This window comes from Lithobates pipiens, unplaced genomic scaffold (assembly GCF_037356315.1).
Source record: "Lithobates pipiens isolate NorthernLeopardFrog02 unplaced genomic scaffold, aLitPip1_a1.2 Scaffold_27, whole genome shotgun sequence".
Classification (NCBI taxonomy): Eukaryota; Metazoa; Chordata; class Amphibia; order Anura; family Ranidae; genus Lithobates; species Lithobates pipiens.
In genome coordinates this window covers 168,811,666-168,830,000 of record NW_027507788.1, presented here as the reverse complement: position 1 = coordinate 168,830,000, position 18,335 = coordinate 168,811,666, and the positions used below count along the sequence as shown (strand labels likewise).

General features: G+C 40.7%; 1 protein-coding gene across 3 annotated transcripts in view; it reads right to left on the bottom strand.

The window, feature by feature from the left end:
- Positions 1-2,159: 2,159 nt before the first annotated feature.
- ZBTB44 (zinc finger and BTB domain containing 44) overlaps positions 2,160-18,335 on the bottom strand; it is a 135,145-nt gene continuing 118,969 nt past the window's right edge. For 2 of the 3 annotated variants that reach the window (XM_077457873.1, XM_077457874.1), the window contains one exon: positions 2,160-17,397. In XM_077457873.1, the coding sequence (XP_077313999.1) occupies positions 17,106-17,397 (292 nt within the window). In that variant the 3' untranslated portion in view covers positions 2,160-17,105. The remainder of the gene's footprint in view (positions 17,398-18,335) is intronic. The other variant, XM_077457875.1, reaches the window with a different exon arrangement.

Genomic DNA, 18,335 nt, shown 5'->3' with positions numbered 1-18,335 from the left:
AGCAATTTTTTTATGTCACAGTGTATTTGCGCAGCACTTTTTCAAATGTATTTTTTTTTTTATACACATTTTTTCTAGAAAATTATTTAGAACTCCCCAAAAATTATACAAATATATTTTTACGCAAAGCCCCTAGAGCAGGGGTGTGAAACTCAATTTCTTTATGGGCCGCATCAGCATTATGGTTGCCCTCAAAGGCCTGTTGTATCTGGAAGACTATATAAAATCTACTCTTGATCGTATTATAGAATTGCCTCTGCATTTGATTATTACTGGTTTTAGTAACAAACTTAGGACTCAAGCTGTGAAGGAGAGGTGCCGGCTGGCACGGAATCCACTCATGCTCCTGTACCAGACGATGCAAGTCTGAAAAGCACGGTCGCACACTGCTGGTATCATCCACATGAAACGTTATTGGAGACTGCTCAGATAGAACAAGGTTCTGCCATGGTGTCCTGTCTGCACAGTCTCCAATAAAGTTGTTTGTGGATGATACCATTCGTGTGAGACCCTCCTTTTCAACTGGCATAGAGTTGTATTTTTCAGAGCCCCCCTTTCCCAATACATCACAGGTCAAAAGCCCCCCCCCCACCCTTCCTTAGATCACAGTGCAACCTCCTTACCTTGTGCTGCAGCCAGGAAGAAGCCATGGGCAGAGCTGCAGGAGAGGTGCGAGGGCCACATGAAATGGCCTGGAGGGCCGGATTTGGCCCAGGGCCTTGTGTTTGACACATGTGCCCTAGAGAATAAAATGGTGAGTGTTGCAATTTTTTATGTTGCACATCAGTTTTTCAAACGCATTTTTTTTTTTTTGGAAGAAATAAACGCTAATGAATTTTAGTTAACACAAACACAATATAATACCAATTTTCTTGGTAAAAAACAAACAGCAATTTAAGCAGCATCCAGTGCTCAATGAGTAAATTATAGGCTGACCCCACATCTTTCATGGCGAGGGCCAGGTACATCCTCCAAAGCAGCAGTGAAGATCAAATGATTCAGAAAATTGCAAAGCAAAGGAAGCATTCTTGGCTCTGCATTGTACTGTAGTGAAAAATATTGACTGAAGAAAAATATCTTGATAAAAACAGAAAAAAAAATGAATAATGCTCTCCGTAGAGGAAAGAAGATGACCATTCTTATAAAACAATGATACAAATACAAAAAGGCATCCAAATGATAGTTCTCATTGGCAATCCATTATAAGCTTACTTCAAAGATCTCCATTCATGCCATGAAGAGCGGGCCTTCTGCTGGTCATCTCTTTTCACAACTTCCTGGATTCCCTGCATGCTTTGCAGCTTCTCCTCTGCCCTTTACGTTTACATTTTATGGACTACATATCCCATGGTGCCTTTCTGCCTGCAAGCAGTGATTCCTGTAGTTACTCTGCCTCTTGAAAGTCATTCTCTCAGCACCTCTGTAGTTCAGAAAGCAGACTCTAAAACGTGAGACACAGCAGTGCCTACTCAAAAGTCATAGAGAATGCATAGCACAGAATTCAAGGACGTAAATGTCTGGGGATCTTTGCAAAGCAAGTTTCCAAGCTTCAAGATCGTTCAGATTAAAAGCAATAGGCTGGAAATAGTTTACATTTGTTGCGGAAATTAACATTTAATTTTAAATTTTGAGCATAGATATGCTCCAAGCATGAGGGTAGTGGGGGTGATGCTGGCCCCCCTACTGTTTTTTTGTCAGTGTCCTATCTCCGTTATAATATAAACCATACATCCAAGAAGACTCTGCTGTGTCCCCGAGCCCAGATTCACACTGATGCAGGTATGAAATTGTGAGTTCAGCTGAACTCATGATTTCAAACTGGCAATGCAGTCCGACTTCGGGGGCGATTTGACAGACATCAGTGCGGGTACATGCACAGATGTCTATTCAAATCTCCCCCGAAGTCACCAAAAGTAGTACAGGAACTACTTTTGGGAACCGATGCAGCGCTGCAAAGTTGTCGTCGCACAGATTTGGACGGTGCCATTGCTGGTAATAGCAGCCATGTCAAATCGCATGCCAAACCAGCCCAATGTGAACGTGGGCTTAATGAACAACAAAGAAAGATGTTAGCAGTTAATCAAAAGTCATCTGGGGGAAAAAAACACAATGCGAAGCAAAGACTTAAAAACAAAAATAAACACATACACCAGAGGACATTAATAATAATAATAATATATTTTAAGGAAAAAATCTTAGCATCATTATGTTTCTATCCAAAGACACTCAAAACTAATTTTAAATCCTTATTTTGACCTATGACAGAACCAGTGAGAACTCATGTCTTTTCTGCATTTCCAAACAAGTTTTTTTTTTTTTTCGTTTTTTTATTTCCAAGATTAAACAACCAGGCTAGCAAAATGTACCCAATACATACTTCTCTTATATCAAATATCAAACAAGCTAGGTATTCCATACAATGTAGCTATACAGAGTATATACAATACACAACAGGGGTAGAGCCGGACCAGGTTCTGGATGGAAGATGTTGGGAAAAGGAGAAGAGTACCAGTAACTGCCTGCGGGATGCTATACAATCAGACAGACTGGCCAATAACAAGTAACTGTTCTGTTTTTAAAAGGTCTGTTTCTTGTACTAAACTGTCATCCTAATTTTACATGTGAATCTGCGTCACCAAGAGCAGCTTTGTTTTAAGAGCGATAAATTAAGGTTTGGTGGAACAGCTGGACTGTGTCAAGGCTATAGCAGACAAGTCCTAACATTTCTAAATCTACATCATCATTAGTGTGCAAATTGAGAGCAGGCCAGATGCAAAAAGCAGCCATCCAGAACAGAGATAAGAAAATTGAAGACTCTGGAATTTAGATAGTTAGTGCAGGTGAATACCTATTCCCCTGTATAGCAAAGTCAAGCTTGCCAATCTGTATATATGAAAACGTTAAAAATAAATTCAGGTTGCCGTGATTTATGAACTTTCCTATTCTCCACCTGGTATATGCCTAATAAAAAAAAATTTACAATTTCCTCAAAACTGGTGGAAATTCATTGATTTTGTACTTGGTTCATTCATAGAAACAACAGGGTGTGATTGGGTTCTGTCCACGCAATTAACCTGCGATTTTGTTAGCTCAAACCACTTCTCCGCAGTATTGGTGACCAGGACAGACTATATGTGTGTGCGGGTTCTTGCTGGTTTTACTTTGCTACCATAGCTCAGCTTGCTTGTGAACACAGCTCACTGCAAAGGTCCATAGAAATCTGGATGTCTCTTGCACAAGAAAAATATATATCCAGCACACCTCCAATCTTCTGAAATTAAAGCTACCCTTACTGTCGTCTCATCCCCACATCCTAGAGAAAATGTTTTGGAACCACAAAGAGCCCCTCCAGCATAAAAAATTCCACCTTTCCTGATGAATGACCCCTAATGGTTCCGAACTGTTGCACTTTCTAATAGGACATGCACAAGGGCTGTCAAAAAATACAGTTCCAATTGAGGTCTCCTGGCAATACATTTTCTTCTGACTGCTGAGATGCCATTCACCACTTGCTTCAGCATTCTAAACTTTGGTGTATGGCACAACCAGTTGCTTCAGAACCCTATATTTGGGTGTATCACACAACCAGTTGCTTCAGAACCCTATATTTGGGTCTATGGCACAACCAGTTGCTTCAGAACCCTATATTTGAGTGTATGGCACAACCAGTTGCTTCAGAACCCTATATTTGGGTGTATGGCACAACCAGTTACTTCAGCACCCAATACTTTGATATATGGTGGAACTTGTTGCTTCAGCACCCTATACTTAGGTGTATAGCACCACCAGTTGTTTCAGTGCCCCATAGTTGGGTGTATACCAATTTGGTAAGTGCAGAGGTGTCTATATGATGTTACATAGACACAAGAAAAATATGAGCAGTGCACCATACATATTCGTGTAGATAGTTGGAGGGGTAAAGAAAAGTGCTTTGGCCAGGACAATATTACAATCATGCTAATCTTACTACAGAAAGCAGAGACCCGAGACTTGTCAGAGCTGTAATCATTTGTCTGTACATACACTACATGAAAATTTACCACAGATGCGTATTCCTGATAGCGCAGTGATTGCCGGCCACAGAAAAGGATTAAAGTGATTGTAAAGTCTTGTTTTCTATAAAAATAACAAACCTTATACTTTCCTGCTGTGTAGTGGTTTTGCACAGTGCAGCCCAGATCCTCTTCTTCTCGGGTTCTCCTGACCCCTCCCTCCTGTCGAATGCCCCCACAGCAAGCAGCTTGCTATGGGGGCACCCGAGCCACAGTTCCGTGAGTCCATGCAAACATGCAGCCCCGGCTCGGCCCACCCCCTCTCTGTTGACTGGCTGACTTTGATGGACAGCAGCGGGACCCAATGGTGCCTCTGCTGTGTTTCAGGCAATCAGGAGGGAGACGCAATACTGGATGGCTGAGGCACTCGTGGACAGAGATGTGGTAAGTATTAGGGGGTGCTGAGGCGGCTGCTGAACACAGTAGGCTTATCTTAATGCATAGAATGCAATAAGATAAAAAAACTCCTGCCTTTACAACTACTTTAAAGAGGGTTCCTGCACTTGTTACTAAAACCCTAAGACACTAAATATTCCCTATGAATGTCTGAAATGGACATAGGTGAGCAAAAAACTGGTAGTGTATGTCTGCTCACAATACAAAAGGACATATTGATAATTTAGCAAGGCATGTTTGTCTGTAAGGTTGCATTTCTCAATGACAGAAACACACAACCAGAATAAATAGACAAACTCTAAGGTTTTAATTTTCATTCTCCAGAATTCTCGCTCTCTCTCCATCACAGGATGTGAAGTTCGGCTCTACCCCTCTCAGACATTTGAGAAACATCAAAAGCTTACAGCTACAGGCTCAAAAAACAGATCAGAAAATAAAGGACAACAAAATTAGCAACTGTGACTCTCACACAGATTACAAGAACTGTAGAAATAATCGTAACGTTTCCAAAACGGCACTTGTTTTCCAAAAATGGGCACAAAAATAGATATTGTTGCCACCAAGAACAATGGGGTACTATAAAAATGTTAAAAGCCAGATACAAGTATATAAAATGTGTATTTTTTTTTAAACATTGTATACATTTAAACAAAAGAAAGCTATTTTTGCCAACAAATTAATGTACATGCTCCGTGTCTAAAATGAGTTCAGAGGCATCGGCTAATGCCATAGGAACCGTATAAGTGTTATTAGTTCAGCGAGAGTTAAAGAAGGGGAAGGAGTTTTGATGAGACAGGATAGAGGCTCCCCAATAATAGGTCCTAGCACCTCACTGTTATAAGTTCAAGGTGCTGCGTGCAAACAGCTACAAGGTAAAACACATATCAGCATCTTAGCAAGAATTTGATGTGCAGAGTGACTCAGATTGTACGTAGAGGGAGGTGCAGAACCTGTGCTGGGTCTATCAGAGGGAACGTGTTATTAGGAAATGCAATATAAAACTGACATAAAATGGAAGATGAGAGACACTAAAACGTGCTGTATACACCTTGATTTTGTTATAATTCCTTTCCAAAGCTCCCTAGCCCCAGTGAGAGCGCAGTAAGCAAAGTTTGACTTTACAGAGTACAGAAAAAGTCCTCCCATCCTACAAAGCAATGGGTGTGCCCATCTGTTGGCAGGCACGGGAATGGCAATAAAGAAAGGGAGAGTGAAGGAAAGGTTACACCTGTGCTCTCTGGCTAGGCCAAAAGTCATGATTTGTCTACTGGGGCACCAACATTGCAGCGAGGAAGGGAAGAGTTTTTGTATGGTTTCACCTATGCTCCGATTTGTCTACTTGATTTTGAAGGTGGCCAGTAAAGGAATCATAAAAAGGCACAGACATGTTCTGGCATTTCCTGGTACTGTCTATCTTCCAGTGAAGCAAGGCTATAACCATATTTCCTTATGACAGATTCCCTTTAGCTTGCTGGAGCTCAGACATCTACCTGTAAACAAGTCTTGCACCTCGTGCACAGCAGAGTTTGGTTTGCTGCACTGCTACAAATTGCACACCACTTCCACACATGCAGGAACATCTGGACAAAAACACCAAAGTGTTTGTTTATACTCAAGAAAAGACACAAACCTACCAAGGATAAGAAAAAATTCTTTACACCGGAACTCCAAAAAAAAAAATACAAAAGGGATTTTTGACTCTCATGCAAAAACCTTTTCCTGAAGTTCAATGGGACACAGAATATGTCTGTTTTCTCAGTGACCAATTCTACTGCAATGTCTGTCAAGCAAGATAACCCATGACTCAGTTTTGTGGCAAATCTATAGAACCGTGGAACATAGGACAGAGGGGAGGGACCTGTGTGTCCCTTAACTCCAAAAAAATAAAATAAAAAAAGGATTTTACAGGAAAGTCAAAATCCCAAAATTTTCCTAACCATTCATTAAGGGACAAAGGATATTCAAAGCCAAGTGAGAGATTATTGCAGTCCATTGAGAACTACAAGCTGTCAGTCGCAATGGAGGATGGTACTTGTAGTTCTCTTAATCACAGATCACTGTGAATGAAAAAAAACAAAGCTATGTGGGCAGAGCCCCACACAGCTGCGCTCTTTTCAAAAAGTGACAATGGGTGCGGGAAGAACAACCCTTGCCCGCTGGCACAGGGTGATAGGTATGGAGCATGTTACGGCTGAATTATGGGTGCAATGTGTAACCTGCTCTGAAAGGTGAACTTATCCTTTATAGTTGAAAAGCCCAAGAGGTGCTTACTGATCTAGTAGAGTGCACCCAAAGAGGAAATATGGGAACCCTAATCCTTAAACTTGAATAGTAACCTGTCTATGCACCCCTAGAGATGGTGGAAAGAGAAGCATGTAATCCCCTTTGAGGTTCCTCAGGGATGGAGAAGAAAGCATCAGACTGACTAAGGGCTAGTTCACACCACAATTACATATATTTCTAAATGTGTTTGTAGTGTGTTTAAAGTGCAATCCCCCCCCCCCCCCCTCTTTTTGTTTACCCCACTTTAAGTGTCCATTTTTAAATAAATATGCATTTCATTTGAGGTCACTTTCTGCTTCTTCCTTGGGATTTTCTATTGTTTGGTGTTGTATTAGTGTAGAGAATCAGAGTGCTAAGGATGTCTGCCCTCACAGGTATAATTATAGTGCTGGCGACAGCAATGTTCTGGTGCATTAACACACATTCCAGTGCAAAAAAAAAAGTGAATGCTGCTGTACTTTTTAAAATTATTTTAAAGCCCTGAAACAGAATACAGTGCTGTGAACTAGGGTCAGCCGTCAAAGCTAGCAACCATAAAGTAGGATGGAAAATCAGTCCTTGGGACAAAATGTCCCTGCTATCTGGGAGCCCACTGTAAATCTGCTGAGGTCTGCGTACCAAGTTCCGTCTGGGCTAATTTAGTGCAACTAGAATTACAGGAATGTCCTGCATCTCGACTCTGTGGAGCAGACGAAGAGGGAAGGTGTAAATCAGATTGAACTGATCTCACGGAGCACCCAAAGCATTCATTGCTAGGAAGATCTTTTCATCTGGAGACAAAACGGACTCAGTTTCACATCGAAGCTAGACACCAGAAGATACACATCTGGTGCTTCTCTTCTACAACAGACCCATAGTACAGGGGTTTTCAGCTACCTGACAGTGCACAATGTGACCTAAGCAGCACTATAAGCAGAGTGCAGCAACAAAAGAGTCACATTACAGGTTGGGCCCATGACTTCTTCACAAGAGAGGTCAGAACCACCAGAAAACTGCATGCAGCAGCACTGACTTGGCTTCATAAGGAGATTGCTAGTAGAAAGAGGGAAAGAGAGAAGGAAAAAAAAAAGAAAAAAAAAAAAAAAAGCTTTTCCCCTCAAGAAAATATATCTATTCTCCCAGGACACCAGCTAAAAAACATGGCATTCTGGGAGTAGAAGATCTTTCCCGACTGACACTTTTTTTTTTTTTTTGAGTTCCTGCGTCCAACTCTCCAGTATACTGCAATATAAACACACTCAGCTGAATATCCTGTGTCCTTTATTGAATCGTATAAAATGATTAATATGGTCATCACCCTTTAGTTTGGTTAAGAAATACAAAAAAAGCTTGTATTTTTAAATATTGCTAGCAGAACTATAGAAAAAAAAAATCTGCCTTTATTTTAGCGTCCAATAAACCTCAACCAGACAGAACCAATTTGGCTCTATTGCATGGTGCTATGCAGCCATCCATAACATTTCAGGCACTGGGGGCTGGGAGGGAGGTGTTTAGGCAGCTTACAGCAAGGGGACAGTACAGGGACTTCCTCACCAGTGAGGAGATGTGATTCAGTCTAATAAGACATCTGTAGGTGGGGAGATGATGCAGGAGGCTTGAAGGCTTGTGTCACCTTCCTAGCTATATACAATGTGTGTGAATCACAAATTTTGGCAGATAGAACAAGTTACATATGCAGTTTAGTTAAAAAAAAAAAAAATTCACTAATCTGCCCATTTACTCTGTAAAGTACCAGATACTGATACTGCTATACCAATCACATTTGTTATATAAGCCCTCATTCACACTGGAGTGACCGGTCATGCAAATTGACAGGTCAAATTGCATGAAAAGTCACACCCTATTGTCGGCAATGGCACTGTTCAAACTGGTGTGACGTCAACTTTGTGGTGCCACAACGTTTTGAAAAAAGTCGTTCCTGCACTACTTTTGGCGATTTCGTGTGCGACTTGCATAGACCTCTGTGCATGAAGCCGATGTCTTCAAAGTCGCACTTGAAGTCACACTGACATGCGGCTTTGCACGATTTCAAAGCCGCATTCAACGTGAATGAGGGCTAAAGGGATTTGGTGGAAAGCTGACATCTAACCAGCAGACAATTTTAAGAAGCTGGGGAACATGTGCTTCTAATAAAAACATTAGGTTTAAAAAAGTTTTACATCAACCTCCTATTCAGGTAGGTGTCCCAACCTGGAGTCTGAGCTTTGTCCACACCTGCCCTCCTCCAGTATGAAAGAATAAGAGTGAAGACAAAAGTCTCAAATAATGATTTTTCATAATAAAACAATCAGCAAGATGAACATTTTTCTGTTATTGTGATATTCATTGGGGAGGAGGGTCCTCATTGAGCAACAGTAGTCTGAGTACACTGATCACAATCCATCATTTACTGGCAAGATTAACAAAATACATATAAAATAGAAACCCCCCCCATCAAAGCTTGTCAAGGCGCAGACACAAACACCGGGATTTCGCACAGCAGGATTGGGCAGTAGATATGGTTTGTGCTGTTTTCTGTTACTTTCCTGTATGGGTGACAGGTAACATTGTGCTGCTATGTTTGGCATTTCCTCATGACTAGAAGATGTGTGCTCATTTCATTTTCTTCTAAACAAGAGGACTTTTTGTAAAGATCAGTGAAATATCTTCTGTTTTTATCTGAGAATTAAAACCGAACACTTTTTGTATAAATACTAAAACCTAGGGTGGACAAACACATGAAACAAATCAGAGAAAAACAAAGTGATTCAAATCATTAAAATACTGAATTTTCATCTTAATCTACAGCCAGCTGTGAGTCCTTAAAATGGGAGGTCCGCCCATCGCTGCAAAAGTTAAAAGCCAGCGGCTGCACATACTGCAGCTGCTGACTTTTAATAAATCGGACACTTACCTGTCCTGGAGGCCAGCGATGACGGCACTGCAGATGTTTTCTTCAGCTGTTGGGTGGATGCCGCCTCCATTGCAAGTAAGGGAATCTAGCAGTGAAGTCTTCCGGCTTCACGCTGGAAACCCTGCTGCGCATGTGCGAGGCTCCGCTCCTCTCTCCTATTGGCCCGGCAGCCATGGAAGAAGGAGGGAGCCCGGGCGGTGATGTCAATACCCACAGCTGAGGCTCCCTGAAGTGGGAACAGGATACCTGTCAAAGACCTGCAAAAGGTGCCAAATGTGGCACCGGAGGGGGGGGGGGTTGTACACCGAGCGGAAGTTACACTTTTGGGTGGAAGTCCACTTTAAAAACAGACTAAAAATTAAAAAATGTTCTTAGTTGCAATTACGAGAACAGCATTCACATTGTAAACAGCGACTGTCTCACTGCTTTTTCCAAAAGCCGGCACAGAACACAAGGACAAATGACAGGCATTCCCTGCAAGGTTCTTAGCCTTACTGCACTAAGTGTTATATCTTTGGTGAATTATGCGCCTAAAAGGTGCTGTGTGTAGACTGCAAAAAAAAGTGCCTGGTCATGTGATTACAGTAACCGCAGAACAAATTAAACCTAAATTTTCAGAAAGGCGCAGACTGCCAAATTGTGTTTAGTAGGGCACAAAAACATGACTTGAGCTTTCTATTCTGCATCTGATGGAAGAATCAAGTTTTCTATTTAACTGCCACATAATACACTAGGAGAAGACGAGGACACTCAGTATAGAGAAGAGCCCAACAAGAACACACTTCTAGGTGTATGGTTAGGAATGCCCAGTGAGATCTTTCATCTTGCTTGAAATCTTTATTTATTGGGAACTACAGATAGTTAAACGCATTTCGGAAACTCCACCGTTTTTTGGGGCTTGAACAACATTTAATCTATAAATAGAAAAAAAAAAAAAATATATAAGAGAACTTATCATTGAGGCTGGATGAAATATTGAGTGCCAGCAGCATGCAACAGAAGCAGCTAATAATGTGTGTTCTGTCATTGACATAATAACCGGGATCTGAATCTGTAAAGCGTATATTATTTTAGTTGTATATTGGATCGGTACATTTGTAATAAGGGTAAAGTCATGACAAGGCCTACACATGGAAACCTAAAAGTACCATTTACGTGTGCAAAAATTCTCAGTTTTGTGTTCTCATAGCTGTAACTCATTTCCTTATCAATGGACTCAGGGGACACAGATAGCACTGTATTGATATGGCTGCCCTACATTATTATGACTTGCTACAGCACTAGTTAAATGGAAAAAAATTCCCTTAGCTGTGTGTAGTCCTGCAGATCAAGTGCTCACCAGGGGATAGAAATATGCAGCAAATGCCTAAGGCCTTATGTACACTTCAGCTGCTAAACTGAAGTTTAGGAGAAGTTGAACGTTTCTTTGAGCAGCCCCTAAACTCTCCTCTATGTTATCTTATGTGTACATGGACGCGCAGTCATTTATAGTACTTTAGAGGCAGTTGAGGTTACTGGCATTTTTTTTTTTTAAAGCAGAAAAAAATCGCATTCGAGACTGTAGTTTACTGGCATTTCAAAATGCCTGCAACCACGTTTATACGCATTTGTGTTGATAAGTGTTTTTAAAAAGAGGATACAAAATTTCTGATAATTTTTGAACATATAAAAATGTTGGGGAAAAAAAACAAAAACATAAAATTTCACAACAGGGTGTTGCCTGCATCAAAAGATGAGTCCAGTAGCGAAGAACTCTGGTCCTCTCGCGCAATTTTCTATATCTTCAGAGCCTCAACATCAGGAGCGTTTCCTCCCACATGATGGGATCCATAGTGAAAACACAAAACATAAGACAGCCATCTACAAGCGCACTGCTCTCTATACTGCTCTCTCTTCCCTCACAGAATGTCTGAAATAGTTAATAATGTACTTGTTTTTCATGCATTGTGGGCATTTGGGAGGATCTCCTGAGGTTTTCTTTAATCTGTTCCCGACCAGCCTCTGCAGTTGTACTGTGGCAGGTTGGCTCTCCTGCGCGAAGCACCGTCATTGTACATCGGTCGCATGCACAGCGATCTGTGGATTCCATTCGCTAGCAGGGGAACTAATCAGCGGGTTTGACAGACTATGTCTGCCGGCTAGCCGAGATCGCTCCACAGAGAGGCATAACGTGATCTGTCAGTAGGGGAGTAGTGAGAGATCGTCTGTTCCTAGTGATTAGGAACAGCAATCTCTCTCTACTCCCTGTCAGTCCACCACCCCCACAGTTAGAAAGCACTTCCCTAGGGAACATTTAACCCTTTGATCAGCCCTGGTGTTAACCCCTTCCCTGCCAGTGTAATTTATACAGTGATCATTGCATTTTTTATAGCACTGATTGCTGTATAAATGTCATTGGTCCCAAAAAAAAAAAAAAAAAAAAAAAAAAGTCAAAAGTGCCTGATTGGTGCAACGCAATGTCACAGTCCTACTATAAATTGCAGATCGCCGCCATTACTAGTAAAATAATAATAATAGTGCCATAAATATATCTGCGGTTTTGTAGACGTGATAACTTTTGTGCAAACCAATGACTATACGCTAGTTGGGATTTTATTTTTATTTATTTTTTTACCACAAATAGGTAGAAGAGAACATATTGGCCCACACTGAGGAAGAAATAATTATTATTTGGGATATTATAACAAAAAGTTAAATATATAACTTTTGTTTCAAAATTGTCACTTTTTTGTTTATAGCGCAAAAAAAATTAAACCTGCAGGGGTGATCAAATACCACCAAAAGAAAGGTGGTATTTGGACATAAATTTTGTTTGGGTGCCACACTTAAGTTAAAAAGGACACAGTGCCGTATCGCAAAATATGGCCTGGTCAGAAAGCGGCTAAATCCTTCCGGGTGCAGTGGTTAAAAAATGCTTCTAACCTCAAATACTCCTAACCTCTGCTAAACTAGCATAAACCCGGTATGTAAAAGCTGTAAAAACTGACATTTTTCACCATCGGTTTCCAGTGTTCAGAAAAGGTTTTCAACTGTCCTGTGTACATGAGCCTTAAGCATTTCCAACATGTTCCTATTTTTTCAGTTCTGACCATTTCCATAAAGAACTGGTTCAGTGTTCAAATATTTTTCAAATGTTCATTTCTTGGGGTGTGTGTGTGTGTGATTTTGATTTCTGAAAATGGCACTGCAGTTTCTGGCCTACAAAACACTGATAAAATAGTATCCCCATGTAAAATGTTGCCTGCAATATCCAAGTGAATACTCATCGAAATATTGGGCTACCAGTGCTTATAGCTGATCTGGTGGGTTGGGCCAATCATACCTGAATCCCTTACACTTGGTTCCACAACGTCCATAATCGTAGCACACCCAATAGGTTATGTGCCAAAAAAATAAATAAAATCTATGCCAATGTAAAACAGAAAATCAGTCAAAATGTTTGCTGAACACATCTGATTGGCTATACACCATTAGGCTGGCTGTAGACATTACAATTCTCTGAAGAGAATTGAAAAATAATTCTGATCATTTTCATAAAGATCACTGGTTCGATATTCAAAAATGTGTCATATGTTCAGCAAATCTCTCCGAATACTATGTCATCTATGAGCAGCCCTAGCCCTAGAAGCAGATTGGCTGGGGGTCAGTTTTGTACCAAGATCCTAGCACAGATGTTACTAAAGCCTTGTACACACGCTTAGATTTTCGGACAACGCAACTTCAAATTTTTGGTGGTATGCTAGTCTCATGTCAAAAGTGAAGAGGTTACCAATAATACGAAAATTTTGGTACGACAGAATACGTCAGAAGGGACGTAATTTGTTGAATAGCTTTTTTCTGAGCATGCATAGTTTTGCTCTTACAATTTTTTTTTTCCCATAAGAAAAACGTACTCGTGAAACAAAAATCAGACGTTGAGTTCACATCCAACAAAAAATTACTAGTCTGCAAATCCAGCTTTTGTCTGCTGAAAAAGTGAAAATCGGCTGTCAAGGGCACCGTACTACCGATCTGAAAATGGGCAGACAGCTCGTCATACAAATTTTCCCATCTGATGTTCGTATCGTGTGTAAAGGGCCTTTATAGGTATAACTGTAAACAGCCAGAAGGATACAGGGAAGAACAATTCCAGATATGGTGACAGTTTGTTCTGGCATATGAAGGGATTACAGAATCACAGATGTCTAGTGTTTGCCACTTGCTGTCACTGAGGTGTGATAATATTCTAGTCATGTAGTGTAACATTGTGATAGTATAAAATTAACCTGCTGGGTGGCAGAACAAGATGACCGCATGAGTGTAACATTTCCTGCCAACCTACAGCTGAAGAGTTGAACTGCCGCACCCATCCAAGTAATCCTTGCCAAATCAAAGCAAACCCCCCCACGATGCTTATTAGAATTAAATCCAGGTGTTTCTGAATCCCCAGGGTGCACTTGACTGCCAAATCATCTCACTTCCTTCACCACCCTCAGAAGTGTTACTTTTATTAGCTGTTGAGCCCAAGAACACTTCTCCCTCCTGCTAAACAGCCACAAATCAGGAAAACAGAACACAAGAGACATAAAAATTAACCAAAGCTCTAATCCATTCTATCAAAACGGTGACTTGGTCTCCTCCCATAATGCAGTGAAGGCATGAACAGACCGAAAAGGAAATGTCTTGCCATATCCGATCTACACAACCAATCATGGCTAGAAACCAAGAGCAGATGTATCTAGCTAGTGGCAGATTTGCGCTCTTGCCAACCTCTACATACCGGGGTCACAGGAGGAAGACCTTTCCAATCACTAACAGAATGTGAACAGTTAAATACCAGTTATAATTATTTTGGCACACCGGCTATCTGGCTCCTGGTATTTATCCAGCCCTGATACTTAGCCTTCAACAGAACCAAAATTATTTTCCTGACTTCCATCACCTCTTAGTTGGTGGCACAGAGGGGCAAGCATATTTGGAATGAAGAATGTGAGGAGAAAGGGCGCCAAGGATGAAGCAAGACCGATGAAGAAACGTGTTAATTTTTGACCCGTCAGGCACAAAAAAAAAAAAAAGAAAAAACGAGACTCACTATATGGTTGGCGCTCTCATCCTTTTTACATTCTTATACCCCAAAGACAGAGAACCGAATCTAAAATCTGGATTCAAAGTCCTATCTGACCTGTTTTGGGTCCAACTCTCTGAGACGTCCATTGTTGAGCTTATTTAATAAGGCAGGGGAGCATGGATGTCATGCATGGTGCAGTAATGAGTGGGGAATTCAGGCGAGTGGTCTGCTGATCTATGCCCTTTGGCTTATTAATCAAGCCTGATTTTGTTGCATTTTTGGAATCACATTTTCTAACCAAAACGTATGGCAGGCAGACCAGGTGGTGAAGGAAAGTTCGACTGTTTCCTCAGCACTTCAGATTCTTGGTTGACAAATACAATTAAACAGGGGAAAATCCAGTGTTGTGAACACTTAGCTGACAAACTTTACTCCTCTGCTGATCTCTGTTAGGCTCTAAGGCTAGCCATATAGTGAGTTTGCTATCCCTATTCAATTTCCTTTAGGCCCACCTAGATAATGAACCGAAATTTCAGCTGCCGAAACATATTGGCCGAAAACTGTTATCAGCATTTTGATAAGAGAAAAAGGTGCCCATAATGGCACTGAAAATGCACACGAGTTTACCACCATTTTACTGTGCTTATGGTGTGTTTTCATAGGTCATGTGACCCGAAAACCGCATCAAAAAGGCAACATGGGTGCATTATTGATGCATTCTTGTTGCGTTTAACAGGGAAGTGTGTGTTTTTTTTTTTTTTTTCTTTAACTGACCAAAAATGCAGCAAACAGGATTTTTTAATACAACGGAACCACAACGGCCCATTGTGAAGACATACATTTTAAAGGGATACATTTTTCTTGAGCTTTTCTTGCACTAAAGGGCCCAATAATGGCCGACAATAAACTCATTCATTTAAATTCGGGATATTAACTAAAAAATCGAATATAATACAATTATATATAAAAATATATACATTTTTTTTAAAAACTGTCATTTTCGGCCAAGTGCATCCTGCATTTTCGGTTTCAGTTTCGGCACCAAAATTTCCATTCAGCGCATCTCTAATTTCTAGTCAGGTAGGCTCTCATACTACATAACTATTGTTTAATCTAAAGACGTGTGTTCCTTCTTTCCTCCATCATCCTCTCCCCATGCTGACACGGCTCCTTCTCTCCTTAACTCAAGTTGAAGTCTTTTCTTCACCGTCATAAAATTAAGGCCTGAAGCCACCACCAGACACAACAGTGCTTGTAAAATCTGGCACTACGCCCCTTCCAATCTCTCTGGATCAGAAAATCCCCAAACCTGGCCTACAGGTAAGGCTTACAAAAATAAACTAAAAGGAGAATAATAAACTCCTATAAAGTAGGAGGATTAGTTTTATATATTATAAAAAAGGTTAGTAAATAAAAAGGAAAAAAAAAAAAAAAAAAAAAAAACACAGGTAATAATATCAATATATATAGCAACAGCAGCTGAACTATCAGTAAAATATTAACCATAAAATATTAAAATTTAGCTTAGTGCGTCTTTCACCCGAGGACAAACATTTTGTGCTTGCTGACAGAAGAGGTTACACTAGATTAGCTACAGAATGATAAACTAGGCTGTTCATACATCTCTCGGGCTGACATTATGTCATATTATACTCATTCTGTTCAGAGATGATCTGTACACTTCTGTTTGCTGGTGAATACATTTGGTCAAATCATTTCTGAAAATTTTAAAAAAATAAAATACCACACAGAAAAGCATATATGAGTTGAGATAAAAATCTCAGTACCAGAGCAGTCCCAGCGAGACAATACAGGTCACTTCTTAAAGTAAAAAGAGAAAACAAGAAAAAAAAAAACAAAAACAAAAAAAAAAAACAACACAAAAAATAAAATAAAAAACAGAAAACAAAAAAACAAAAACAAACACTCCAATCATGTAATACGATTACACTGAAAGTTTCAAGCTTCCTATGATGAGCAGAAATTTGTCCAGTTCTGAGCAGCATGATGAGGAAAAAAAGCATTCCCAACGCAGGACACACGGGTCAAAGCCAATACGGACCTCTCGAGCAACTGTCCCCGCACGCAAACTATCACACCACACCAGGGAGCAGTCAGACGCGAGTCACATCCTCTTCATATACACAGCCATCCTCCTGCAGAAAAGGTTATATAGAACAAAATGATAAAGAAACGACCTCCAAAATGTGCGATGGTTGTATCCTGAACAGCACACAAAAAAAAAAAGGAAGCCAAAGTTCCTGATAGATTGGGATCGGAGATGGACAAGTGATGTCCTCAGGAGCTTGATTTACTTTCCTTAGAAAACCGAAGGTAAACTAGAATTGACCAATCACAGGTGTTTCCCCAAACAAGGGGAAAAGAATAAAGATGAAGCAGATTCTCACGGGGTTGCGGGACACGAATATCCAGACTATTCCACAGCAATGGAAGATACCTCTGCTTTGGGGGTGTCATCTCTGCTGCTCTCATCCATAGGGCTGGCCTTGACAGACTCGGTCATCTCCTCCTCTTCCCCTTCTTTCTCGGCCAGGCTGCCCAGGGAGCCCAAGGGGAAAGTACTCTCGCAGTTCTGTGTGGAGGAAACCTGGGAGATGACCGGCATTTGGACAGAAGAGTTGTTTTCAAAGCCGTGTTCTGCCAGTTCGTACTGCCCAAGCGCCTCTTCCTGCTCCTGGCTCAAGTAATCTGGGACTAGGAAATCGCTGAAGGAAAGAGAGAGGAGAATCACATTACCAATAATAGATGGTGAGCACCAACTTATAACATCAAATTAACATGCACATGACAAAGTCTAGGCTGGTCCAACGCCACCTGGTTTAGTTGGCTTTAGCACTTTAAAAATGTATCAATATATGAACACACCTAAGCACATTTTGTTTTGCTTTTTTATATGAAATGTACATATTTACAAGTATAATCGGATATTCTATGTATGAACAGTGGCATAACAGACAGGTAGTCAGCCACATGTGACCAAAGACATTTCATGCAAACACACATGATCAAACTGTAATGGAAAAACAACCACAGTGTGTGGTGCACACCCTCTGGAGCCTTGGCTTGCTGTCCCAGCCTTTCTTGCATGAGGTTAGGAATATCTTTCTCCCTCAAATAAAATCTTCTTGGCCTGGTCACTATTAATAAGCACTGCATTGTGGGGAAGCAGGGGGACTGTACAAGTGTCCCCATAGCTGGAATACTTCAACAGGGCTTCAGAGGGGATCAGGGAGGCAGAAGTGGTGACAGCAGGTTATGTGTGCGGAAACTCTTCAAGAGTTGCTTGCTTTTTTTTTTTTTACAGGTGTGCTTTCATTTATTAAAGCAACAAGAAAAATCTGAACCTCGTCAGTGGTTACTAGTTAGATATATTTAAGTAGAACTATGGGCACATTTTTTATTTTTTTTCCCCATTTTGGATAGAGCAAGAGAGGGTTACAACACCTGTCAGATTTTGTTTCGTCATCTGTATCCCATTGTGAAGATTTCCTTTCAATTCCTGTACCATAGACAAACAGGAAGTGAGAAGAAATCCCTGGAAATCAAGGGAATTCCTTGGGGACCCCCAGGTCACTATAACTAGTACCCCCATTGGAAGATTTCAACTCCATTACTTTTCTGGGAACAACTCAAAATTTGGGAT